The sequence below is a fragment of the Ochotona princeps genome, chromosome 19 (genome assembly GCF_030435755.1).
Source record: "Ochotona princeps isolate mOchPri1 chromosome 19, mOchPri1.hap1, whole genome shotgun sequence".
NCBI lineage: Eukaryota > Metazoa > Chordata > Mammalia > Lagomorpha > Ochotonidae > Ochotona > Ochotona princeps.
Window position 1 is genome coordinate 6,966,402 of NC_080850.1, and position 27,121 is coordinate 6,993,522.

A 27,121-nucleotide genomic window follows, 5' to 3' on the forward strand; every position below is an offset into this window, starting at 1 on the left:
TTAGAAATATTTTGTTAAAATATCAGGAGATCAAACCTATTGAAATAACATTGCATAAGTATCTCAATGATAAAAAGGGTTAGAGTCAGGGTTGGATGATGCCAAGATTTCTGTCCAATTTAGAATAACAGGTGGAGGTCCATTCTTTGAGGAAACATATTTGCTATTTTAGTCACTTGTATCACTGTTTGGTTAGGGTACATAGTTGGCCTAGAAAACCATTTGCATCATTACTTAGCTCCATTGAAGACCTATGGCATGCAAAAAGTTCAACACTGTTTCAAAAATACATGTAATATGCCCAGTAAAATACATTGGTTATCATAAAAATCAAAGGAAATAATAGTTTAGAATAGCGATCAACATTGCTGGGATTTTGAATTGTGAAATAATCAACAATCCTGCCCATTTTTTCTCGGAAGACAAACTTAAACTTGTCACTGGTTTTCATTGTCAAGTCACTATAGTTGATGTTGTCACCAGAAATTTCAATGCTGGCAAAGCTGATCTTTCGTTTAAAGCTGGAGATGGAGCTGTTGATGATGTTGGTAAGGTTGACTTCTTCCACTTCCTTTGTTTTTCCCTAGTACATAAACAATGCATTAGTTTGTAAGACTGAACTCGACAAAATAAATCTGCAGGTAATGAGCAAATGAAAAGTTTAGGGACATAGACAATGAATAATTAGGTTTAATGTTAGTGGCATGATGTGCCTCTGAAACTGGCTATAAGCCGCATGGGTTACACTTGGTCACACTTGGTACAACAGGTTGAATTATGATTGCCCACTCTGGATATGCAGAGCAGTGTGTTCAATCAGGATTCAAATCCCATTCTGTATCTCATCATTATGAAACTCGAGCTACTTTCCTCTTGCTATGATAATTCAATAGCCTCACCTGCAACATGGTGATATTAATTCAACTCATGAGATTGATAAGAGCACAGAGTTATATAAATATTATAAATTATCTGGTGTTTGAAGAATTCCATTTTATTCCAGGGAGGAAAAGGTAGCCTATTATAAGAGCTAGTAGAAGTGAACTATTTCTGAGTTCTTTGCTATATAAACAGTCACACATCTTGCAATTTCAGGGAGTTCTCAGTTTCCGAGAACTGGAAAGAGCAGTGCAGAATGTAGGAAGTGCAGCGATGTCAGAGAGAGCGTGTTACAGGTGCTTGGCCAACCTATTTGCTAGATACAGAGTCTTGGATAAGTGGCGGATTCCTCAACAGCAAAATCAAGACAATGATGGTACTCATTTCTAAGGTTTGTTGGGTGGAGTAAAGGAGATGTTTCTAGAGCACAGCAAATACTCTGTGGTGTATCTGCTATTTTGTCCAGAGCAAAATGAGGACATGCAGGTGGCATTAGTGGAGGAGCTCAGCAATTCTCCAACCTTCTTTTTGTTTGTATAGAGACTCTAGATTTTTTAGGGGGTAATTCAACTTATTTCCTCTTAAGGAAGCCCAAAAAGAGTAAAGTAAATGAAGCCCATAATCTTTGGCTTGCACATATGGTCATTTGCTTGTGGTGCTTGACAGTAGGACTGTACAACACACGATTCACATCCCATGTGAGTCTAGTTTGAGTACAGGTTGCTCTGTTTCCAATCCATCTGCCTGCTCATGTGTCCTAGCAAGGCAGCAGATGATGGCCAAGTGCATGAACCACTGCCAACCCATGTGGGGGACTGAGATGAAATTCTCAGCTCCTGGCTGTGTTCTGGCTCAGTTCTATTATTGGTATTTGGGCTGAGAATCAGAAATTGGAAGCTTTCTCTTTACCCTTGCCTCTGACACTGCCTTTCAAATGAATGAATGAGTTAATGAATGAATGAATAAATAAATATTTTAAAAAATGATATGCTATTTGCAAAGGGCTTGTTACTATATTTGGCATATGTGGATGCTTAATAAATAATAATAATAATTATTATTCATAGAACTGGCATTTCACTGCTGAATCAAATAATGACTTTATTATTTAGCAAAAAAAAAAATCAAAGAGATTTGTCGTGACTTAATTTTCCACATTTCAGTCAACCATTACTCATACGGCTTAAGAATGTAAGAATGAAACAAAATAGTGAAATAGCCACAAACTCCATAAGCAGTTCATAATGTTTGGTCTTATATTGTATTTTTCATCAGTGTATATTTTTGTGTTGCCTACGAATAACACTATTCTGCCAGAAAATGAAACGGATTGCTATCTCATTGTACTTGGTGAAAAGAACGGTCATTATCCAGGGCACCATGACAATCAGATGTGTCCACCTAAAAGCAAGGATAAGACTCGGGGGTTGGGGGGAGAGTCAGGAACCAGGTGCAGTTCATAGTTGCAAACCAGCACATGACCCCGGGTTCAGAGGTAGGGGCATCAAAATCCTTACCCTATCTTTGGCTGCCATCTGCTGTAGGGAGCTGTAGTGAGCAACTGCATATTCCAATAAGGCCCCAAACACAAAGCTAAAGCAAATCCCCAGGTAAACATCGATGGCCTTGATGAAGCAGTTGGTGTTGGGAAGAGACGTGCGAGACCCAATCATCAGTGTGGTCATGGATAAAACAGTGGTGACTCCTGGGAAAGCAGGCAGGAAAGGTCCCAGTTAATCTCCCAGTAACCAACAGAGCTCTCCATCCTGGAGTAGGCATAAGAAGGACTTGACTCAGACATGGAATATGTCTTGCTCTGAAAAAAACGTGCAACCTTCTGAATTGGAACTGATTTGTTCACTTCTTACAGATACAAATGATTGAGATTTTAAATAAAATAACTGACTATGCATTATCTTATCACAATTATGTGTCCCTGCAAAGTGCTGAGTTTAAAAATGCGCTGCTATAGGGCCCAGCGGCGTGGCCTAGCGGCTAAAGTCCTCGCCTTGAACGCCTCGGGATCCCGTATGGGCGCCGGTTCTAATCCCGACAGCTCCACTTCCCATCCAGCTCCCCGCTTGTGGCCTGGGAAAGCAGTCGAGGACGGCCCAATGTATTGGGACACTGCACCTGCGTGGGAGACCTGGAAGAGGTTCCTGGTTCCCGGCATCAGATCGGCTCAGCACCGGCCCGTTGCGGCTCACTTGGGGAGTGAAACATCAGATGGAAGATCTTCCTCTCTGTCTCTCCTCCTCTCTGTATATCTGACTTTGTAATAAACTGAATAAATCTTAAAAAAAAATGCGCTGCTATGAAGGAATCTCAGAAGAAGCCGACTGTTGCAATGCCTTGTGAATATCAATGAAGATAAAATGCGCTAAGTATCTGAGAACCCCCAATTCTTAGTGACCTGTGGAAGCTGCTTACCAATGCAGGTTCTTGCAGGAACTGAATCCAGGGAGATCCAAAATGACACCCAGGATAATACCACCAAGAAAGTGGAGGGGACGTAGGTTTCCAAAATGAAATACAGGACATTCCTCTGAAGCTCAAACTGCAACACCAGTCGTGTGTAATTTCCTGCAAGGATGAACAAGGGCTGTGAAATCATGCCTTTTCACACAGCAGCATGGTTTCCCTGGGGGATATTTAGCTCAGCTACACTCACATTCAGTCCTCTGGTATTCATGACAGTCTAGTTTCATTATGTGTTGTTGGTATGTTTTCCAAAAAAAAAAAAAAATGTCTTGTCTTGGTATGGGATAGGATCACACAGCTCTCTTCCTGTTGTGCCTTTCTGGATCACAGTATCCACACAGCACAGTATTCCAGCAACGTTATAACCACCGGTTTCTGTGACGTCAACTTCAAACTCTGACTCTCCCACAAGCAATTGTTCAATAAATACCTGTTTCACAGAGATGGCCTGGATCCATTTTTTAACATCATGAAGGATCTTTCCAAGCTGGTGGAGAGGTAGCCATTGGCTTGGCAGGTTATATAATACCTGAGACGCCTGCATTTCCTGTCTGAGTGCCAGAGTTCGAGCACCTGCTCTGCTACTGATTTCAGCATTCCTTGCTACATCTCATAGGCAATGATGTTCTTGTTTCTCTCGTCATTTCTTCAGCGCCATATGGGTTGTGCAGTGGCATCAATTTGTAGAAGTTTTTGATTTTATTTGCCATCACTTTAACGATGCATTGGTAATTCAGGAGCATGTAGTTTAACTTCATGTTGATGAAAAATTTTTGTTTTTCTTCCTATTTGGACTGTTTTCTGGCTGTATACTTAAGGGAAGGTATAATAGAAGTGTAGTGGAGACTGATGTGTCCAGATGTGGAGACATAATGCAGTATGCATCTCTGCATCCAGACCAAAGATGGACTCCCAGTGAATCAGTTGAAAATATCCTGACAGTAGGATGCTGGACTGTCCGATATTGTCCATGTCCACAATGTCAGGAAAGACTTTAATAGTGGAATGATGGGCTTACGATTGTTCGTGAAGGACTACCCATTGTGATACTAGAGGGGAAATCAGTAGGGGAGGAAGGAGTTTGGGGAAGAGAATGGGAAATCCCAGAGTCTATAGAACTATATTATAAGACAATAATAAAAAAAAACACCCTGAAGTTATTTTTTACACATATCCCACATTAGAAGTCCATATTTGGTAAGCTATAAGAAAATCATCCTGAGTTACACACTGTTAAAAAAGGAGTGTATTTATTTTTATCCAATCTAAAAATTAAGCCAAGATAGTTACTAAAAATTTGAGAAATAAGAAAAACAGGAAGCAGTCATGTTCCTTCCAAGTCTTTTTACATTTTTAGGTAATTACTCTCTTGATGTACGTAGGAATACTATTGTCATCTGGACTCAATTAATATGCTGACATGGATGAGAATTCTTAATGTTATTGTCACAAGGAAATGAGGAGAAAGTACCAATTTCCTATACCAGAAAAAAAATCTTATTTTGGAAAATACGTATCTAAAAATGCCAAAGACTAAGAAATTTAACTCTATTAATAAAATGAGCAAGCGATTTTCCCTTACTAAGTTTGCAAAAACTGGGTATGCATGCTTTAATTGGACCCTGCTATTTTAGATGTCTGGGTTTTTTTCCTAAGATTTTAATTTTTGAAAGGTAGAGTATAAAGAGAAAGTAGAGAGAGAGATCTTTATCCACTACTTCCCTCTTCCAAAAGGCTGCAACAGCTGAGGCTATGCCAGGCCAAAACCAGGAGCCAGGAGCTTCACCTGGTTCTCCTACGTGGGTGCAGGGACTGAAGAACTTGGATCATCCTCCACTGCTTTCCCAGGTGCATTAACAGGGAGCTTGAACTGGCACTATAATAGCTGGGTCTCAAACCAATGTCCATACGGGATGCCAACTTGTTACTGGGGGTGGTTTACCTTGCTATTCCTCAACACTAGAATGTTGGTCCCAGTGAGTGTGTTTTTCTCCAATTTCTATTCTCCAATTGCTCAGATCTGTGCTCCAGTTAGAAGAAGTAACTTTTATGCAAGGAGGGAGCCACAGGATTGGAATAGTTATTAGAAAGCATCTGGGGACAAATAGCACCAGGCTTCAGAGTTACCTGATGCACTTCAGTAGCAGGTGTGGGGCAGGTAGGATTGCTGCACCCCAGCTCTACCCCCCCCCCACCTTGCTGAGAGATTCACAAAACATCAAAGAGGTAAGGTCTACACAAAGATGCCATTTCTGGCTCAGAGTACAACCATCAACTCCCCTCTGATCCACCATTTTTAGCTTTTTCAATTTGTCGTTCAAGTTACCTGTCTCCTGCTGTGATGTGGTGACCAAGGTGAAATACCGCTGGATAGTGTACTGAGCAAGGCGTAGGTTTTCTAGCCCACGCACAGAGTCATTTCCTCTTAGCCAGGTGAACTCCACGTCATTTCCATCGTAGCCCCCTGTCAAATCAAACATCCATAGTCAGTTAAGGGAAGAATTGATCTGGAAATGCTACAATATGGAGACAACTCATGCTTTAACTTGAGCATGACACGTTCAAGAATGATTCCTTGCAAAACCTGGCATGACTATTCAAATACAATTGCAGGGTCTATTCAGAATGAAGTGGTCTGCTAGGATGATTCACAACCCACTGAGAGCTGGTCCTGTGCTAAGCAATGTTGGGTCACAAGCCTTTAGAAAAGGTCTCCTTCACTTTTTGTGATTGACTTCTTTCACTGAGCATAATGGTCTCTAGTTGGGACTATCTAGTTGCAGATTGCATAATTTCATTCTTTTTAATGGCTGAGTAATATTCCATGGAGTAGATGTACCACAGTTTCTTTAGCCACTCCTCTTTGAATGGGCATCTGGATTGTTTCCATGTCTTTGCTATTGTAGATTATGCTGCTGTAAGTAAAGGATTACAGAGAAACACCATATGTTTTCTCTAATATAAGGAATCCATGATGCAAATTGGAATGTATAGTGGTGGAGTAATGAAGACTACCATATCCAGAAGTGAAGACACAATGTCACATGCATCTCTGTTTCCAAACGAAAGATGGACTCCCAAAGAAAGTGTTGGACATATCTAGACAGTGGGATGATGGACTGTCCGACATTGTGTGTACCAGTATTATTGGGGCACGCTTAAATAGCAGACTGATGGAATTGTAACTCCTTACGAAGAGTGTGACATTATGGAACTTTACAGAATTGCATGATAAATTTTAAAAATAAAAAATAAATTAAAAAAAGAAAAGGTCTCCTTCAATATGTAGCTAGAATTTACTGACCAACTATCTGTGAACCAACAGAGCCCTATGCTAGGTCCTGCCTTTCCAGACAGGCCAACAATTCTCAAGACTTCAAGAACCATATTTCCACATTGGCACAAATCCCAAAGCAAAGTTGAAAATTCTACAACTTGCCACTTTTTTGGTGTCTGTAAACGTGTAAGTTTGATAAATCTTTAAGCAGCTTACTAATATAATTGGTAATAGTAGTAACAGTAGCTTTCACAAAATATTTATGTTAAATCCTTCACTCACAAATTGCAAGAGATTTTCTATATTTTTTCAATTCTAAAATGGACATTTTTAATTTTTTAAAGATTTATATATTTGAAAGTAACTGTAAGAAATAGGTAGGTAGATAAACAGACAGATATATCTTCCATCCACTGGTTCACTTCCCAAATTGCGTTACTAGCCAGGGCTGGGCCAGGTCAAAGCCAGGAGCCTGAAACTCCATCCTCGTCTCCCATATGGGTGGCAGGGGCCCAAGCACTTAGCCCAGCTTTTGCTGCTTTCTCAGGACATTAGCAGGGGGCTGGATCAGAGATCGGTAGCTGGGACTTCAACCAGTGCTCTAATATAGGATGTGTTTTAACCCTATGTGCCGCAATGCTGATCCCTAAGATGAACATATTTCTAAAATGCTCTGAAGTTGCAAGGAATATACTAAATGTGACACCACTGATATATTTAATATATCATATATAGCAGACTTTGTATTTTTCCTAAACATGATTATCCCATTAGAATTGCATAGCTATGTGTTTTTCCATTTTATCATGAAAATTCTCTCTCTGTTTTAAAGATATATTTATTTATTTGAAGGGCGGAATTAACAAAGAGGAGAGACACAGAGGGACATCCTTCACTGGTTCACTCCCCAAATGGCCACAAAGGTTGGTCCAAAGCCAGGAGCCAGAAGCTCTGTCTGGATTCCCCATGTGGGTACAGAGGTCCCAGTTTGGGCCATCCTCTGCTGTCCTCCCAGGCGCATTAGCAGGAATTGAACCTGAAGCAGAACAGGAGCCCAAACATATCCAAATGATATACTCAGGCTGTAGGCAAAAGCTTAACGTGCTATGCTGAGGCCTTGGCTGCTACAGGAAAACTCTTCTATTCAGACAGCCTTGCATAACTGTTTTTAAATCACAAGGCAAGCAAGAAACAAAGTCAAGATTTTAAGGAACAAAAATTGAATATCAAAGCCATCTATGATGATGATAAAATGCTAATAGTATATCTGCCATTTAGTAAGCAGTTACATTTGCAAGTGTCTTATAGCTTTATCATCCCAGTTTATCTTCAAAATGATCCTTTGAGAAGATATATGAATCATTAATAAGCACAAAAATGTTTAGAATTATTATCGATTAGGGTAACACACTACTTCACACCCGAAGAACAGCCATGATAAAAATGTGTGGAAGTTTCTTTTAAAAAATAATAACTTAATTACATTGAAAGAGTTACCAAGAGACAGAGGGAGAACTTGTGCGTGAGTCTTCCATCTGCTGGTTCCCTCCCCCAGGTGGCCACAGTGCACCAAAGCCAGGAGCCAGGAACTTTATCTAGGTCTCCTATGAGCGTTCAGGGGCCCTTGGACCTTCTCTGCTGCTTTTTTTAGGCCTTTAACAAGGAACAAGATTGGAAGTGGAGCAGCTGGCACTCAAACTGATTCCCACATGAGATGCTGACACGGCAGACAATGACTTCACCTGTTATGCCACGACACTGGATCTGTTGTAGCATTTCTTAAGCTTAAGTTTCTTAAGCACTTAAATTTAACACTTGATCTAAAATTCCTCCCTGAGGTATCTACCTAAGACAAATACAATGATGTACATGTAACACTTGTGCATGAATCTTTATAGCCGTGTCACTTACAAAACACAAAGAATCTACACTGGTACCTGTGCCTGTACTTTACCTGTACTTTTACTGATAGCTGTATCTATTTCCACATAAAGGAATTCTATTACTACTCAGGACCCAAGTGGAACAAATCCTATAACATATGTGAATCTCAAAAAACATTTTGCTAAGTTGAAGAAGCTACATGCAAAAAGCCACATATTGTATTATTTTAATGATACAAAATATCTCAGAAATAAATATCCAAGATGATAGGAAGCAGGTTAGTGTCTGCCTGTGAGGTAGTGGTGGGAGTAGGGAGAGACTTCAAATGAGCACATGGTGATGGAAGTGATTCACCAAAGCTGCATGGCAATGGTTGTACAACTCCTTACATTCACCAAAAATCTCCCATTACTTTAAACTGGGTGACTTTTTTTTAAAAAAAAAAAAAGATTTATTTTATTTTTATTGGAAAGTCAGATATACACAGAGAAGGAAGATCTTCTGTCTGTTGATTCACCTCCCAAGTGGCTGCAATGACCGGAGCTGAGCCAATCTGAAGCCAGGAGCCAGGAGCCACTTCTGGGTCTCCTACTTGGGTACAGGGTCCCAAGGCTTTGGGCTGTCCTTGACTGCTTTCCCAGGTCACAAGCAGGGAGCTGGATGGGAAGCAGGGCTGTTGGGTTTAGAAATGGTGGCCATATGGGATCCCAGCGCATTCAAGGCAATGTCTTCAGCCACTAGACTACCGTGCCAGGCCCTAAAATGGGCAAGTTTTATGTTATAAGCCCATTCCCCATAAAGCTGTTGAAAGACAACCTACTTATTTTTTTTTTCCTGTTTTACAGGTGAGGATTCTAAAGACCAGGAAAATTGGCTGCTCACCCAAAGTCACACAATTAGGGATAGGAAAAGTCTAGTGATTCCAATATCTGTGATCTTAAACACAAAACTCAATTGCCTTCCATTTCAAAGGCTACTAGGAAATATGACACTAGCTTGTGGCTTATGATAGCTGTAGTGAAGCATGAGCTAAATCCCTGTTCACAGGCAGAGAAACATAGTCGTGAGCTTGTAGGGGATTTTCAATAAAAAAATTGGGACTTTCCCTTAGAAGCATTCAAAAACATCTTGAAGACAGCTTAGCTGTCTAAACAGGTGTAAGACCCTACCCCATCCCGCAGATGAAAAGCACCTATAAAAATAAGTAGTGCAAGTTTGTACTTGGACCTTTTGCTTTTACAAGGAACACATGATCATAAACCATTACATGATCATCTCTTTGTCCCTGGGGCATATGGGAAATGGTGAGGTGGTACCCATTTTCCAGGGATGGCGTTTAGAAAAGAACCCTCAGTGAGGTTTCTGTACCCAAATAACTGCTAATAAACATTCCGTAAAGGCTCCCTCTACTCACTTGGGGATGGTATCTGGGTAAGCAGAGTGCTGCCGTTTCCAGGAGAATCTTGCTCCTGGGATTTGAGATGAGCCCAGCAATGACACATGCAAGCCAATTACTTCTTCCATGTGGGACTAAAATGAGCCCTCTTTCTAATAACTTCGCGTTTTATTCTGCCACCCAACAGCTGTATTGCTTCAAGATGGGTTTGCATGCATTTAATCAGTAAGATAATTAGTCTTTACTTAAATGTCTACTTCTGAAAAATGGCTTCTACTGGTTGTGCTTCTGGGATGTTGGCCACCATATCCTCATGAGCCAAGCTCTTCTCAGTCTCTGAAGCATGGCTGTTTCCTGTCCTCACATAGCCAGGCCTTTGTGCCCTAGCGTGTCTTATCCGTGGCACAGCTTTCCTTGCATGGGTGCCCAGATTGGGAGGGTATTTCAGAGTGGTTTACAGTAGAGATTATTTAACAATGCCAGGAAATTACTCGGAAACACATTGATTTAGAACCAATTCTTGTTCTTCGTCATAAACGAATTCCCAGATGATCATTCAGATCTGGCATTACTGCATTAGACTTCACATGCCAGCGACTGTTTTGTGCATTTGTTATTTCTAACCTCAGCTGTGTTCCTTCTTGATTCTATGCCTTAGTAAATTCTGTGTTGTACTGATTCTTCATCTTTTGAGTCAATCTCAAAGTCATATGTCAGGTGACACATCTCCTAGGACATCTCTGATTCCTCCAGGTCTCCACACACCATTAGTTTTTTACCATTACCATGCATTGTCTCATAATTATTCCAAAGTTCTAGATTAAAGACATCTTGAAGACGGAAACATCAATTTATCTTTGCATTCATGCTATCTACCACCATGTGTAACACAGAGCAATTGCTTTGTGTGGAACGGTTGCAATGAACACGTTTAAGTGAAGACAGACAGGAAGAACTCAACTAGCCACCTGGACTAGCTGGAAACCACAGCAGAATGAAACACCAAACTAATGACTGGGATCCACAGGAAAGGAAACATGCTGACCCTTTTCCTAAGTCATGGAAAGGAACTGGCACAGAAATATATTTGGAATCATGCTTTGGTTCATGGTTCGGTGTAACATTCCAGTAGGATTTGGACAATCCCAAAAAAGTATCACATGATAACGCATTTAAAAAAAATAATGCTAATAAATGGAGACTGAGGAACTTGAAAGAAGTTATTAAAAAGTTTTTCACTATCCTCAGATTGCTGTTTAAAAACCTTTTATGATACCCTCAGAAGCAAAATATAGCTGAGATTACAATCAATCCTCTGGAGCAGTAGCTCAGGGTAGCTGCCGCTGAGTGGAAGGGCTGTCAGAATCAGGGGGTCTTTGCACCCACACAATCAGGATTCAAGTCTCAGTGTTGTATCCCTTTGGGAAAGTTACCAAAGCTCAGTGAGCCTCAATTTCTGTATCTGTAAGATAAAGCAAGCATTATTCATCTTGTAGGATTGTTTAAAAAGCATCTAATAGATGTCCTAGTGTGAAAATGCATGCTATAGTATTTAACAGGAAAAGGACATTTACATTATCATTACTGTTGATGAAAAAGTTGTTTGTTCAAAACCAGAGAAATGTCAAATTGGGGTCCTATAATACCTGTTGGTATCGCCTACCAGAAGTCCCTAGTTCACTAGTCTCTACTTTCCTTTGCAGTGGTCAATTAGGCTATTTTAGGAATCACAGTGCCTTTCCTAACTTGTTGACAAATGAAGAGATTAACAAAGGTCAGTGGCCTCTGCAACAGCTTCTTCAGGGGTCTGTGGTTGATTTTTATTTTGATTGTGTGATGGAGGGTGAGATGGCTAAAGATCATGGCCACATGTGATTTATTAAGAACTCACCTATCATTATAGACCTTTTGAGTATTAGTACCTAAATAGATGGCACAAACGGATAAATATTTAGATATTAGGGGAGAGTCTAGACCTGTATTCACCAAAATGTTTTCTGTAAAACAATTGTCCCACAAGAGCACTCCTGAAGCAATATAACACGATGAGGTGAGTTTGGGAAATGTTATCATTGCCTCCTGGAATTTCATGTGTAATTAGTTTTTTCTTTTTTTTTTTTTGGAGGCTCTTAAAAGTTCTGCAGCAGAGAAGAATGTTAATTTAGGTTTTGCAGGCCAGACAGACTCTGTCACAAGCACTCAGCTCTGCTATTGCAGTAGAAAAGAGAGACAAATATTCCCCCAAAGAAGCTTCAATTACAGAGACAGGTGATGGGCTGGTTTTGGTGCACGGGCCATTGTATGCTGACCTCCTGGTCTAGACCACTGTTTACATTCAGGATCTTGTCCACTCATAGGTGGGGATATTTGACATGGGTGCATGACACTCCTCCACTAAAACCACAATACTGGAAGGTTTTTCTGAGGAGTGTTTAGATTTGTCTATAGTAAGAAGGGCTGAATCAACTTGTCAATCCACAAAAAGAAAGGAAAGGCCACTCTACTCATTTCTGGGACATTGTTCATGAACTCACAGACCCAAGTTTTCCAGGAAGCTCATCTCTGGGCAGCTGCAGGATACTCACAGCTCTCCAGCTGCAACTTGCACATCTGTGTGTCCATGGGGTATTTAGAAAGATCCATGTTGCACGCTACCGTTGTCGTGATTCTAAGAAAAGGCAGTTCAAAAAGAGTGCTATGAAGAAGTTATAAAAGTATTCCTTACATTTCAATAACTTTCATTTGGAATTTCCACATTTCAATGAGAAACTTTCACTTCCTTGCAGTGATGTGTGGCTCGGAGCTTGCATCCACACTATCCTTGAGATGCCCTGTCCCAAACTACACTTCTGAGACTCAGATGAGAAGGTGGGATGTTGCCAGTTCAGGCACAAACTCTACAACAATGTTGCAAAATAGACTCACTTGCTTGCCTGTTGGAGATGCTTCTGTGTTCAGTTTTTAAGGTTAACCTTTAGACAAATCCACATGGGCTGGAATAGTGATCCTTGTCACTGCTGTCACTATTTGGTTATAGACCTGGGGATTGACTAGACTCATGCAGCCTTCAGCAGTAGAACTGAGACCGTGCCCCAAGTCTCCTGGCTGTGTTCCCCTCGCAGTTCCCTGCCTCCTGGGGGAGGGTTCAGGAGGTCATCAGGATCTGTGGCTCCTGGGATATCCAACTAATGCTCAGCAGAGATGCAAATCAATAGGTCTTCATTTTCCTTCTTCTTTAGTGCCATACATTTCTATTAAGCACTTTTATTTATTTGATCATTTAGCTATTTTCAAAAATTATTTTTATTTGAAAGCTAGGGTTACAGAGAAAAGGAGAAACACAGAGAGAGATCTTCCATTTGCTGGTTCACTCCTTAAATGAGCACAACGGCCAGAGCTGAGCTGATCCAAAGCCAGGAGCCAGGAGGCAGGAGGTTCTTCTGAGTCTCCTGATTGGTACAGGGTTCCATGCGCGCCAATCCCAAGCCGGGAACCTGGAACCTCTTCCGGGTTTCCCATGCGGGTGCAGTGTCCCAATGCATTGGGCTGTCCTCAACTGCTTTCCCAGGCCACAAGCAGGGAGCTGGATGGGAAGTGGAGCTGCCGGGATTAGAACCGGCGCCCATATGGGATCCCGGGGCATTCAAGGCAAGGACTTTAGCCGCTAGGCCACGCCGCCAGGTTCCAAGCACTCTTATTATTAAGCACTGTGCTAGGTGTCTGGGGGAGGGGCAAGTGATGACATCACAATGCCACCAGGAGGAAGCTTATACTCCTTTAAAGGAGATGGAGAGTAGCTAATTACTATTTACCAAGTGCTTGCTGGCAGCCAATCCCTGAGCTGAAACCTTCACACTCCTTAACCCTTTGCACAGGTCCAGCACACAGGTATGAACAATAATGTATTTCCCATTTGGCTGCTGAGGAAATTGGCTTTGAAAGCCAAGGGGCCACAGAGCTGCTAAGGGGCATAGCAGGGACTTGCTCTCTACTCTGTCTGACACTGTTAGCCATTACCCATCTTTGGTAATCTCACGCAAGATTGTGTTCTGTGTCCCGGTATGAGGAATGCACACGTATGTACACAGACACACACACATGCAAATGCACACACATGCTGCGGGATAATGAGAAGGGACATTAATGCTGGCTGGAGATGATCAAAGGAAGGGTCTACTTAGGGTTCATGGAAGAGGAATTGAGGGGCTGTTGTGATGCAGTGAGTTAAACCACCAGCTGTGATGCTGGCATCCCATATAGATGCTGGTTCGAGCCCCAGCTGCACCATTTCCAATCCAGCTCCCTACTAATGTTCCTGGGAAAGCAGCAAAGGACAGCTTGGCACAGAGCATGTGCTTGGTAGAGCCTTGTTGAACAACATTGGGCTGTAAAAGAGTTTCTCTTTTGTAAGAGGAAGGATTGGAGGTGATGGGGAAGGGAAGTAGGGTGCCTAAGAGTGGCTTTTGCAGTATGGGTCCAAGAGATCCACGATGCACCTATATGGATCTTTTGTGCAGCTGCTTCCCCTCCTGCTCCGAGGACTCACAGGTGCCTGCTTACCTTAAAGCATACAGGACTGTACCATTGGAGAAGAGGCGGATGAGCCTGTTTCCCACGGTGACTTCATGGAGGAAGGACTTCTTGGACTCCACGATGTAAGTGTCTGGCACCCAGAGAAACTCCACAAGGCGGGCGTCCAATGTGAAGCTCTTGTTGCCTTCAAAAACCAACCGCTGGTCCATCCAGCGCTGTCGGAGGTATATCGTGGCTGTGTAGTCCTGAGGTTGGGGTGGAGAGAGGAATGGGAATGGTTGGGGGCAGGAAAGATGAAACAAAATAGAATCGAAGAGGTCAAGTTTTAGTCTGTTTTTCACCTTCACTTAGATCAAGAGCACACAGACATGGCTGAATAAAGTTCCCTCACAGTGTGGAGGAGTGCAGCAATGAGAGGACAAAAGCAGCTCTATCTGCTCTAGATATTAACTCCCACTACCACACTGCCTTAAACCAAAGAATCCCTGCCCCTCCAAATTGTTGACTTTCTCTCCTTTCCCCCAATTTTGCTCTGTAGCAAAAGCACTTGCTTCATTCCCGTATCTCTCTCCTCCTAGCTTGTGAGTCCATTTTCCCCCTAGATTCTCAGAAAAGCTGTTTTACAAGAATGTTCTCCTGTCCTAATACTGGGACCACAACTCCGGATTCTACCATTCCGAATGGAGGAAGGCTGTGAGTCTGCTTTCCTGCATTTGAGTAGCTAGGAAGAATGTGCCCATTAAACATGGGGAGGCAGACTCCTTGGTGGGACACATAGGGCCTGCACTTACCATGTTACTCTCCGATATGCTAGAAATACTCGCAATGTCCAGAGTCAGTGCTATCTGGACTGGTTCTCCTAAACATGAAGAAAAAAGAAAAAACAAAGATTTACATGGATACGCAAACTGAAGAGTTCCTAATAATGCCTTAGTGCATTAATGAAACTGCTAAAAATGACAAAAGTAAGAAAAGTACTGAAAAGGACAAAGCCAACACTTGCCTGTTGGAAAAATGAGAGCTGTCTAGACACATAAGAGATGAATTTGCACCTTCCTCAATTCAGCTTAACTCTTGCATATGGTGCACTCTCCTCTCATATGCGCAACATGCCTGCCTATCCAGCTGCCTCAGTACCAGACAGACCACACTCCACTAAGTAGTGCATAGTTTAAAGAACATAGTACTGTCAGAGCCACTATGGCTTACACAGAGGATGTGACACTTGCCTCATCAGTTAGAAATGTAACAGAAGTTTGTGCATCTGTTTGGGCACAGAAGCTGTTTTCTGTCCCTTGGATCAAGCACATTGGCCCACAGCCTTCAAGACGGCTCACAGCTGAGGTTTTGCTCACGCTCTTTGATACTTTCCTCACCAGAAACTCTAAACTATTTCTAATTCTGGAATCTTCCACACTGGATCCTGTGCACAAACTCTGGTGGGCTTCAATTCTGGATTCGGGGTTAATGGCTCACAACGCACAGCCCTGGAGACTAATATCTCAGAGCCACCTTTCCAAGAAGCCATGGCAGAGCAGGTCAGGGTAGTTTGCCACTATAGCCTGGAGATGGGGAAGACAAGCCTGGAGTTGGGACAATGCAGCTGCAAGTGTCTTTGCTGTCACATTCTGCTCTGGGAACTGGGAAAAGTTTTGGAATCTTTCAGAACTAGTTTTCTCCCCTACAAGTGGGAAGAACCAAATGACATCCAGGGCCATGGAAAGGGTCACTACTGATTAAGATTGTGGCAGCATCTTTGCAGAGTGCCCACCCTGCTCTTATTGAAGGTGCTAAGGAAGGGTTATCTGTACCAAGCACCCTCGTAGTGTCTGTGTTGTAATCACAGGCACTGTGTCACTGATGTTGCCCTTTTCTTTTCCCATCTCTTCCACAACCCTGGCTAATGTGGGAGAAGGACCCATTTTGTTCACCAAGTTCTGCAACACCATTCATTTGCAGTGAATATCTGGAGAGGTGGGTTTCTTGGAGGACAGGAATAATGCATTAGCCAGGAAGAAAAGAAGTGGTATTAAAAAGAAGCTTAAACACATCTAATCAGTAGGGACAAGACCAAGAAACCTAATTTTCATCCAAGAAAATCAAGCCATGGAATGTAGGTAGGAATGCAGAAATGGTGCTTTTAGAATCAAGGAAATAAAAACATAACTAAACAAATTAATTATAAATAATTAAAAAACATAATTGAGTGGAAAATGGGGAGACCTTGTGGGTAGTCTCCGGCAGGTGCTGAATGGGGTGTGGGGCTAAGTGGCTTTCTGGGCTTCCAGGCAGCAAGGTGCAGGGTCAAGGAGAGACCTAGGAGTCAGATGTGTATAAATCCCATGCTGGCCTCTTAATAACCTGTGACCTGAAGCAACTACTTAACACCTCTGAGCTGCAGTTTCTCATCCTTAAAGGAGAGCCACTAGCACTGCTACAGTCTGCGTGGTTGTCTGCTCCAAAATTCAGGTTTAAATGTAATCGGGAATGCAACAGTGTTAAGAGGTGGGATGTTGAGGGGATCAGTGCACAAGGGTGTCACCCTCGGGGGTGGGTTTGGCTCTGCTATCACAGGGGGGAGTTGGGGAAGGTTCAGCCTCCCCTTGCCCTCTTTATCACCTTCTTGCTTTGCGCCATCTAATGATGCAGCAAAAAGACCTGTGCCAGCTGCTGGCACATTGACCTTGAACTTTCTGGCCTTGAGAACTGAACCCCAATTCATTTCTGTTCATTATGAATTGTCCAGTTCGGGAGTATTGGGGTCGCAGCACAAGAGAGACGAATGTAGGGACCCACCACCACACAAGGTTGGTTTGGGAAAGGAACAGCATGTCTTCTAAGTGCTTGGGTGCCAGGGGCTGCTGGCAGTTAGTCCCTCCCTGCTGAACACAGAATACAGAGAATTCACAGGTGCTCCCCTCCCATTGTGTGTTTGGTTTGTTTGGTTTCTGCATAGCTTAGTCCCAGGACCTGCTTCTGTTGGTTTCATTTATGGGCCAGAGCTTGCTCCTTTCCTCCCCTAATTGAGAAGCGTAGACTGGGCCACCAGAAGAGGGCAGCTCTTGCCAAGGAAAGAGGTCAAAGTCAGCTCCTAGGGTAGCAGTCACTCGTTCAGCTGCAAACCTTTGCTCTGTCCAGCACAGTCCCTGAAAAATCCCATAAAGTCTTGTCTGTTAAGGAGCTCAGGGTTCTGGGAGCTGAGTGCACAGACATTACCGGGAGCCACGGATCTCCACGGGGCACCAGGTGAAAGACACGAAATTGGAGGTAGGGAATGTGTTTTTCCTTGTTTTGTTTGAGAACTCCTTCCTCTGTTTTCACCCCAGGTGTTTGTGGGCCTCACTCCCTATTGTCAGAATGAGCTCCTCGCCCAAGGACTCTGCATCTTCTTCTTCTTTTAGATAAAATTTTTATTTTTCATGATATAGTGCCTCAGGCTCAGGGATTTCCCCTTCTACCTTTCTCCAACTTCTTCCCCCTACTGTTTATTTATTATATTATATTTATTCATATTTATACTTATTATATTTATTTATTTATTTATTTATTCATTTATTTATTTATTATAACAACAGTTTAATCCCTCAACAACAGTCACAAGTCCATTATTCTGCTATTTGAGTGTATCCTGACATTGTAGGTATAGAGAATGGTATAAAGTCCAGCATTCTATTGTCAAGACATATTTAACAGTTTCATTGGGAGTCTTCTTTCATTCAGAAACAGAGATGCATACTGCAACGTATCTCCAAGTCATGGTATACTTGCCTACATTTTACAGATCTAAGTAAATACATGTATGTATCTGCTTACCTTTATATCTACTGAGCCTGTGTCTCACAGGAAGGCTGCCTATATCAGAGAACATGGTGTTCACAAGGACCCTGCAGCTTGTTGCCCAATGAACAGGCAAAGCAGATGGGGGTGTGCTGGCTTATTTGTTGAGCATCACTGGGGATGCAAACTCCCATGCTTACACTTCATATTTGACAAGGTCTGGGAAAACCAGGAGATTCTGAAATCCCATGAGCCTCCTTAACATAAGGATCACAAATCCTAATTGCATGGCTGTGAAAATGTGCTGCTTAGGTTGGGAACTGAAGGTGCGTCTTTGAGGGAGTCCCTGACTTGCTGCACCCTGACCCCAGTCCTAGAAGCTGGGAAGTCCATGAAGAGATGCTCTGGACCACACTTGGGCTGATACCACACCTCTCATTGGCTGTGGACCAACAGGTGACCGAGCACTGCAGGGAGTGAAGGTAGGCCCAATCCTGGGAGATGGCAACAGGATCCTCTTCTGATGAATGCCTTGGCCACCTGGGTGTCTTTCCAAATACTCTGGACAGCACTGCTGCCTAAGGCTCTCCTCTTTATTTCCTCTTCTTCCTCCTCCCCATTGTCTGCCTCGGGTCTCAAACTTGCCCTGCAGTTTGGTAGCTCTCCCAGTCTCCCCTCCTCTTCCTTCCCCATTCCCTTTCTAGATTCTGCCCCTTTAAAGGACTCAACCAAGCAATTTCCTCTTGGTAGCTGTTTCTTGGAGGATTTGGACTAACACACACCTCTCTGGATCTGACCGGAGGACTTGATCCTCCAGAGTATAGGGAAGGGGAAAAGGATTGTAACAGCCCAAACCCTGCTAATACAGGAGGCAGGCAGTAGGCTTCATACTCGACACCTCACCATTTTGATCCCACCCTGTAAGGTAAATGAGATGTCCCCATTTTACAGAAAGGGAAATCAAGGCTCAGAAAGTAGAGGTATCTGCAAGCAGCTGAGGTAGGAGCCAAGCTTAGGCTCATCTGACTGACTTCAAGCCTCTTTCACTTTCTGGCTTTATTCTCTTCCTCCTTGCCTCATTTTTTTTTAAACAAACATGAAGGTACTTTAAAAGTTTTTGGGAAGTGGAATTAAAAGATAGGTTGCCTCTGGTGCAGGCAATTTTGAAATTCGTGCATAGATTTTCCATAATATATATGCATTTTGGTGAACTTAACAACTTGCTGTGTGCAAAGGTTTGAGTTTTGCTGGGATGTGTGAGGGAAGAATAGCAGAAGTGCCAAGGCTGGCACTGTGGCACGGTAGGTTAATGTGGTACCTGTGATGCTGGCATTCCATACAGATGCCAGTTCATGTTCTGGTTGCTCCACTTCCCATCCAAATCCTTGCTAATGCACATGGGAAAAGCAGCAGGAGATGGCCCAAAGACATGGGTCCCTGCTACCCACAGGAGAGATCTGGAAGAAGTGCCTGGCTGCAGCCTGGCCAAGCCCTGGCTGTTGCTGCTGTTTAGGGAGTGAATCAGTGGTTGGGAGACCTCTCTCTCTCTCTCTCTCTCTCTCTCTCTCTCTCTCTCTCTCTCTATGTAACTCTGCTTTTCAAATAAATAAATAAATAAATCTTAAAAAAAACCTCCAACAATCAACCCCCCCCAAGGGTCTTAGTTGAGAGCTGAGCAGACACAAAAGTCAGTTTCCATATTACAGGAAGAGGGTTGTGATTTGGAGATTTGCTAAAAAAAAATAGAATGTAAAGAAAGGGCCTGGGCCCTGGGCCTCAGAGGATGTGACCTCTATCTTGAGATGGGAAGGAAACTGGCATTTCTCCCAGGAATCAAGTTGGAGGGAGCAGTTCCACGCAGACAGTCGCTGTGCAAAGGCGTTTGAGATTCACTGTGGAGACCATGAATGAGTGAGGGGGATGAGGAAAATTGAAGGACAGTGAGAATGGCAGGTAGACGCTGACCTAGCAAGAAACTAGCTCGTGTGGACTCTAGGGAGGACGTTGGGGCACGTGCAAGTGTGTAAATGACCCAGGGAGGTCACTCAGGTGGCAGTGTGGAGAGGTAGCCAGCAGGGGTTGGCTAGGGGTAGGAGGACCAGGTGGGAAGTTCTGGGCATGCAGGGAAAATAGTGAGGCATCCATCAGGTCAGAGTCAGGAGGCTCTCACTAACTTCTCAGTGGGGAAGTCTAACTTCATCTTGCAGGTAGAAGAAAAGACCTGAGTTCTGTCTTCCAAGGGTCAATGTCAGCCATTCAGACCCATCATTATTACCCCTTATACAGCCTGCAGATCAGAATACAGCCTGCATACTGTCTCTGGCCCTGTCATTCAGAACTGATATCCTACACACACAGAAAGGAACACCTACCGCCAAAATTGGGCCTGAGAAATTTGTTATATCCTGCTGTGAGGTTCTCAAAGCCAGGCAGGGACAGCTTGTCTCTTTTGCTGACTTCAATGTTGAGCTGATTTCCTTGGATGCACTTCCTGGAAGAAAGAATGATTTTCACTTGCACCTGCTTGTTCAGGTGGGAATTACCATGTCTACACATAAACTTGTCTTGGTATGTGGGCATGTGTGTGTGTGTGCCACACATGTACCAGCAGTGGCTCTGCCAAAGAGAAATTCCTTCCTTTTCAGCTGGAGAGCTAGCCTCTCCCTCTTATTACCATAGATCAAAATGTCACGTTAATTCGGGAAACCTCTGAGTATCAGCTCGAGAATCACAAGCAGTTCATCCCTCTATGGCTATTTTAGAATCTTCTATTCCTTGCATAGAATACACAGCAGGCTGCTTGTTCCAGCCAGCGCTTTAGGCAAAGGATCATGCTAAGTCTCACCTCGCTACAGGTTAATACCAAGTGCTTCCTTCATGCCCACCACATCCCAATCATAGAGCATCTCAGGTTAAGGCCATCTTGGGGTAGTAGTGCTCACCTTCCAGCCAACAGATGGAAACACACAAAGGTCAAGTGGAGTCTGTAACTCATTTTGAGGAGTCGCCCACACAGAGGTTGCAGAGAGAATCTCCTAAGGGGAAACGGATGGGGCAAGGTGAGGGGCGGACAAGCCCAATGGCTCCCTTCCGCCCCCCTGTGGCTCATCAGAGCAATGTTTGCTCTATATGCTCCGGAGCAGCCTCTTTTCACACTTCATGCTTACAGCCCCTGCTGCCTGTGTGACACCCAGGAATGACATCTGTTTGGAGGATTATGTCAGAAATCCCCCCCTTACAGGCTGAGACCCTTGCTTACACGGTGGTGCCCCAACACTAGAAATGAAACCATTCTACCTTGAGCTGGATAACTGGGGAGCCCTACCAGAAAAGATACCTCCAAACTCTACATTCATTCACCCTAACCAAGCCAGATGTTTCTCCAGTGTTCCCCAGGGTCTGGGACTGGGAGGCAGGTCACACAGAAAGTGAAAGCCTTTGGAGAGTGTTTCCCACAGCTGTCACTGTACGCCCACCCAGGGCAGCTCAGCGCTTGTATTCCAGGCGAGTGGCACTCTCACCGGAAGGACCAGTGAATGCCGGAGGAGCCCTGGGGTCCAGCGTGGGCTCCCTTGCTCCTCCTCATGTTCTCTTCCTGCGGAACTGGCTGTCACCTGAGCCCCAGTGGGCCAGAGGACACCCACTGCTCTCCACACCTCCCAGCCCTGGGTCCTGGGCATTTTGAAGTCATTTAGCTGGGGTGTACGTAAGCACCACTGCATAAATGGAATATACTGTCAGGTTTCCCACTGAAAGAGTGGGATAGGCAGGTATGTTACACTGGGGATAGCAGGAGTGAAGATTTTTGGGTCAACCCCAGGTTGGGGGTGGGGCGGGTAAATCATCCTTTACTCTGTAGTAAGCTACATGAATCAGGTCACCTGCTAAAATTGGGCCATTCAGGAGTTTAGGGTATCATTGAGTCTTAATTTACTGACATTAGGTTCCTTCCCCAAACAACAACGGATCATTGTAGAAATGGAAGCGATAGAAATGTGGAAGGGTCGAGGAGGGCGTGGTGGCTTAACTGGCTAATCTGCCTGAAAGCACCATCATCTCATATGGTCTCTGGTTTGTGTCCTGGCTGCTCCGCTTCTGATCCAGCTCCCTGCTTGTGGCTGGGAAAGCAGCAGAGGATGGCTGAAATCCTTGGGTCCCTGTGTAACCACATGCAAGACCCAGAAGAAGCTCCTAACTCCTGGCTTCAAATCAGCTCTGCTCATCCAAGTGAACCAGTAGATGGAAGATCTTTCTGTCTCTCATCTATGTAAATCTGCCTTTTCAATAACATAAATAAATCGAAAAAGAAAAAAATGTGCAAGGGCAAGCGTGGAAATCCCAGATACGCGTCAGGGTGGCTCATTGCTCTTGACAAATGTGCCACTGTGGTGCGAGACGCCGATAGTCTGGAAGCTGTATGGTGGGGTGGGGGGACCTTCACTGTGAACCTAAAATAAAACAAAGTCTGTTCTAAAACTACAAGAGCAAAACAAAAGTGTTAACTTCCTCTCTGCGTCTTCTTGGCAATCTCAAACTCAAGAGACAACCACAATGGACTGTTATTTTTTCTACACATGCCAAGTTCATAAAATTCATGGACAATGGGCATTATGAAAAAGTTATGCAGGGATTTCAAAATTGCTTTTGCACCAGATAAAGCTTATCTTTTGATTTCATTTTGCCACAAATGCCTTGAAGTCCCCTCCTGGAAAAAGCAGCCTAATGTGCCTTTGCAAAAAAAAAAAATTTTAAGTAGTTGGTTTTTGTTTTTTTTTTTTAAAGATTTATTTATTTTACTACAAAGTCAGATATACAGAGAGGAGGAGAGACAGAGAGGAATATCTTCCATCCGATGATTCACTCCCCAAGTGAGTCACAACGGGCTGGTGCGCGCCGATCCGAAGCCAGGAACCAGGAACCTCTTCCAGGTCTCCCACACGGGTGCAGTGTCCCAATGCATTGGGCCGTCCTCGACTGCCTTCCCAGGCCACAAGCAGGGAGCTGGATGGGAAGTGGAGCTGCCGGGATTAGAACCGGTGCCCATATGGGATCCCAGGGCATTCAAGGCGAGGACTTTAGCCGCTAGGCCACGCCGCCGGGCCCAGTAGTTGGTTTTTGTTAAGAATTTCTTTTAGAAGTAATCTTGTTATTATCAGAGTCTTTGCAAATTTATTTCAAAATGAAACATACTGATTAAATCAGCAATTTTTGGAACTCTACTCGACAGAGAAGGGATGAGGTGCAGTGAGTTGTAAGAGGTTTATATTTCTTTGCTATCATAACCTGGATAAAATTATTAGCTGTGTAATCCTGCTATTTAAAAGGGAGCTATTGGTCTCGTTTGCCCTAAATGAAAAGATAACTTTGAGTTGGTTATCTTATTGAAAATTAAACCATCCTAATTTTTAAAGTTTTTGGTCATGTTTTTCTTGTTAAATAGCATTAAAAAATGATAATTAGGGTCTAGTGCTGTGGCATAGTAGGTTAGGCCAAGACACGTGATGCTGGTATCCCATATGGGTGATTATTCATGTCCCAGCTGCTCCTTGCTAATGGCTTGGGAAAAGCAACACAAGGTGGCTGAAGTGTTTGGATCCCTGCTACCCTTGTGGGAGACCTAGCCGAGGCTGCCGGCTCTTTAATCTGTCCCAGCTATGGCTGTTGGTTCATCTGGGGAATGAGGCAGGTATGGAAGATTCTCCCTCTCTCTCTCACCTTCAAATAAATCATGAAAATCTGAAAGTGGAAACAATTAGTAATGAATGCTCTGGCATAAATAAGCTCTTGTAATTCCTCACCGTTGTGTTTTTCTACCTCAGTTCTTTCTCATTGATACAAAATACCACTCACAAAACCAACATGATCAATCCACCAGGGATAACAGTCACAGTTACTTCCCAATCCCTGTCCTTCCCTCTGCCCCCGGTGTCAAGAGTTAGAGGATCTGTGGGGCAACTCCTATGCCCTCATTCCTTCATCCGATTGTCTAAAAGTTGACTAGAATCTTCCTGCAAACCTTCACAGGGGAAGGATGGGGCAGCCCCAGGGTGCAAGACACATCACTCTATCCTTGAGAGTGTGCAGCACTTGCCAGGTGGGCTAGGAAGGTGGGACACTGGCCAGTGCTGGACAGAGACATGGCACTCTGTGTCCACACCCCTTCCCACTGACACTGTCTGTTCCTCCAGGTCTTGGCCCCCTGTAACGTCGTCCTTGTCCAGCCTGAACTAGCTCAGTTCTCATTTAGAGATTTTTCTCCATTCTGCCTCCTTCCTATCCTCACCAGTGCTCTGAGGATACTTCAAAAGGCTTATGGGAAAATGAAATGAAAAGATAAATTTATTTCTCTGCAAAGATTGCTGAGATCCAAGAAGAGTTTGTCATAAGAAAACTTCTATAACCTTTTTGAAGACCCCTCAGCCATAATGGAACTATCCAGTGTTTCAGCTCCAAGACCGTCACTGAGTGGTGCTTTCCCTGTGGTCAGCTCCATGTTAGGGTAAGAGAATAGGTGCGCCCTGAGTCTCTGGCCCTCACTAAAGGGGCTCATGCTCTGGGAACCCTTGTCCAGGCCAGATCCAGAAATGTTACTGCAATTTACTCTGCTTTGTCTGGTTAGGTCGCTGAGTGCTTGTGGTTCTGTAACAGAATTTCTTCTGTTAGAGAGCAGGAGAAGTTGAGGAAGACACGAATGCCTGCTGGGTGCATGATGCTGTGTTTAATCTCATTTAATTCTCATGGTTTCCCAGTCCAGCTCAGTTAGGAGTTCACATTTAAAGTCAAATCTCAGATTTGGCTGAGGTCATGCAGCAACCATGTGGCCCTGTAATTTAAACCTCTGTCTTCCCCGGGCTGATTGGTGCACCGTGTGTGTGTGTGTGTGTGTGTGTGTGTGTGTGTGTGTGTGTGTATGGCAGGGCACATGGTGGGGTAGAGGCTCTAGATCTCCAAGATTAGATACCATTTTTCTTACAACAAAACCATTTCTGGGGTGGAAAGGTTTATCTACAGTCCATCCCAATATGCAAGAGCGGCTGCACCATCAGCCCATGTGGAGGAAGAGCCAACTGTTCAGTGTGTATGCATTTACTAGACTGAGGGTGGCTTGGGCCACTGGCCCTGCGGGGCATGGCATTTGATTGGGGGGGAGGATGCCATGAGCCACTAGAGGGCAGTGTCCTCACAGCTGCAAGGTGAAGGATCTAAAGCAAAGCCTTGGACCCTGTGTCTGATGGAACCCTTTGTTCAGGAGATCACCTGAGAAGGGGCAGACCACATACTCTTACCCTATCCCCAAAGGAATTTCCAGCTGAAATCATCTCACCTCTACCTGGAGAGCTTGGACTGCAGATGCCCACACACTTGAATTATTGAACTCGTCAGAGCCTCGGTTTTCCTGGCTGATAAATTGGAATAGAAAACACTCAACAGTCCTTTCATTTCTCTGCTCCTTCCAGTGAGTGTTCCACGGGGAATTTGGTGATCCCACCATGATGGAGAGACACCCTCACCCCAACACAAACTCTTTCTACTCTACCCAAACTTGCCCCTGGAGCTGTCTGCCCAGGAAGGACAGGGGCTGATACAGGACACAAAGGCCAACTAGGTAGCAGATGACATTTTTATCCCTGGGCTGGCTCTGAGAAGCAGAGGTCATCCTCATTATGTTCCCACGGTTTCCAGCCTGCCGACCGACACTGCAAAGCCTAATACTCCAGGTTCTGGCCAAAGCAACCACTGTTTCTCTGTTCTCAGTCACTTCAGCCGAGACAGAATCATTTGTGGGGAAATAGGAGTGGAGCCCCAGTTAGGCTGAGAGACATGGCCACTGTGGATCCCTCTTAAGAAACTCAGAGATAAAGAGATGTGTGTGTGTGTCCTGTGTCTGCTGAATCCAGCTGCTGGGCCATCCAGAGGTGTACAGATACAGCCCAAGGGACAGACTGTGGGGCTCTGAAAAACTTTTCAATTAGTCAACTACTTAATGAATTAGATTTGCATTAAAGATAACAGTGCATGCTGCTGGGCTGCACTGGGACATTTCTGCACATGGATATCATGTCATTAACATCCCCCTTCCCTCCTCGTCATAAGCTCTGAGTCTTGGAGCACCTGTCTTCTGTGCTCGCGAAACACCCATAGGAGATTGGGATATGGAATCACCCCCACGGGCCTGGGTGGCACACTGAGTGGCACACTGAACTTGTTCTTTCTATCGCAACTGATGTGGGTGGGGTTTTAATCGTGGCTCTGGGAATGTATTACCCTTGCTGTGACTTAGTTTCCTCCTTGCAAAAGGGATAGTCTTCAAGAGTTCATCCAATGCTGAGACCCGAGGCCAAGGAGGTGCTGGCAAGTGCCAGGCCCTGCTCCCTTCCCTCCGTCCCAGCAGGACTGGAGTTTGGGTCTCCCATCCTCCTCTCTCTCTAAGCTCCAGCAGGGGCCAACAGTTCTCTTACCAGGCAGCTGTTGAGGCTTTGTTAGGGCTGGAGCTTCTGGGCTTGAGGTAGGACTTGCAGGCAGTGCATGGTCTTCCGGGTCTTCAGGGCTCTCCCCGCTCTCTGCCTTGCCCCTTGGAGGAGGACATGCACTCACCTTCTGAAGGAGTGTCTCTCTCTCTCTCTTTCTCCCTGGGGAAGAAGCAAGCTGCTAAACCAGCAGAGGCAGTACCAGAGGTGGGCATGGCCTCCTGTAGCTCCACCCCTGATAGAACTGGGCCTGGCATGGGCGTCTGTCTGTGGAAATGATCCAGCTCCTGTCATAACTACACGGAGGCTTCAGAGGGTCAAGATTCAGGTCAAGCACCTGTATCTGCATCCTGTCAGGACTGGAATCCTGCTTCTATTCTGGTTGCACAGGCAGTGCCCCCCAGGCACAAAAGAATCCCAGGAGAG

General features: G+C 44.2%; 1 protein-coding gene and 1 long non-coding RNA gene across 3 annotated transcripts; one reads left to right on the top strand and one right to left on the bottom strand.

Annotated features, from left to right (window-relative positions):
• GABRP (gamma-aminobutyric acid type A receptor subunit pi) lies at window positions 1–26,804 on the bottom strand. 2 transcript variants are annotated; one of them, XM_058677775.1, is made up of 10 exons: window positions 26,687–26,804; window positions 21,170–21,262; window positions 20,600–20,718; window positions 15,242–15,309; window positions 14,478–14,695; window positions 12,503–12,585; window positions 5,687–5,824; window positions 3,310–3,462; window positions 2,397–2,584; window positions 1–583 (listed from the first exon to the last, which is right to left on the bottom strand). In XM_058677775.1, exons 2-10 carry the CDS (start codon window positions 21,220–21,222, stop codon window positions 281–283), a joined length of 1,323 nt encoding a protein of 440 aa, XP_058533758.1. In that variant the 5' UTR covers window positions 21,223–21,262; window positions 26,687–26,804; the 3' UTR covers window positions 1–280. The 2 variants fall into 2 exon arrangements, with proteins under 2 accessions (XP_058533758.1, XP_058533757.1); XM_058677774.1 differs by lacking the exon at window positions 26,687–26,804 and having other exon boundaries at window positions 21,170–21,449.
• Window positions 13,760–15,734, top strand: LOC131482666 (uncharacterized). Its single transcript, XR_009247213.1, has 3 exons — window positions 13,760–13,993; window positions 14,435–14,674; window positions 15,265–15,734. It is a non-coding gene; the product is annotated as an uncharacterized LOC131482666 (long non-coding RNA).
• Window positions 26,805–27,121: the final 317 nt, after the last annotated feature.

What these genes read in the sequence shown, in the direction of transcription:
- GABRP (XM_058677774.1), bottom strand. Translation starts at nt 21,336, where the DNA reads ATGAGCCACAGGGGGGCGGAAGGGAGCCATTGGGCTTGTCCGCCCCTC. An exon ending in CAAGTTGCAGCTGGAGAGCT is followed by an intron (nt 5,825 to 12,502) that starts GTGAGTATCCTG and finishes TTGATTTGACAG; the next exon opens with GGGGCTACGATGGAAATGAC. An exon ending in AGATGGCAGCCAAAGATAGG is followed by an intron (nt 584 to 2,396) that starts GTAAGGATTTTG and finishes TTTATGTACTAG; the next exon opens with GGAAAAACAAAGGAAGTGGA.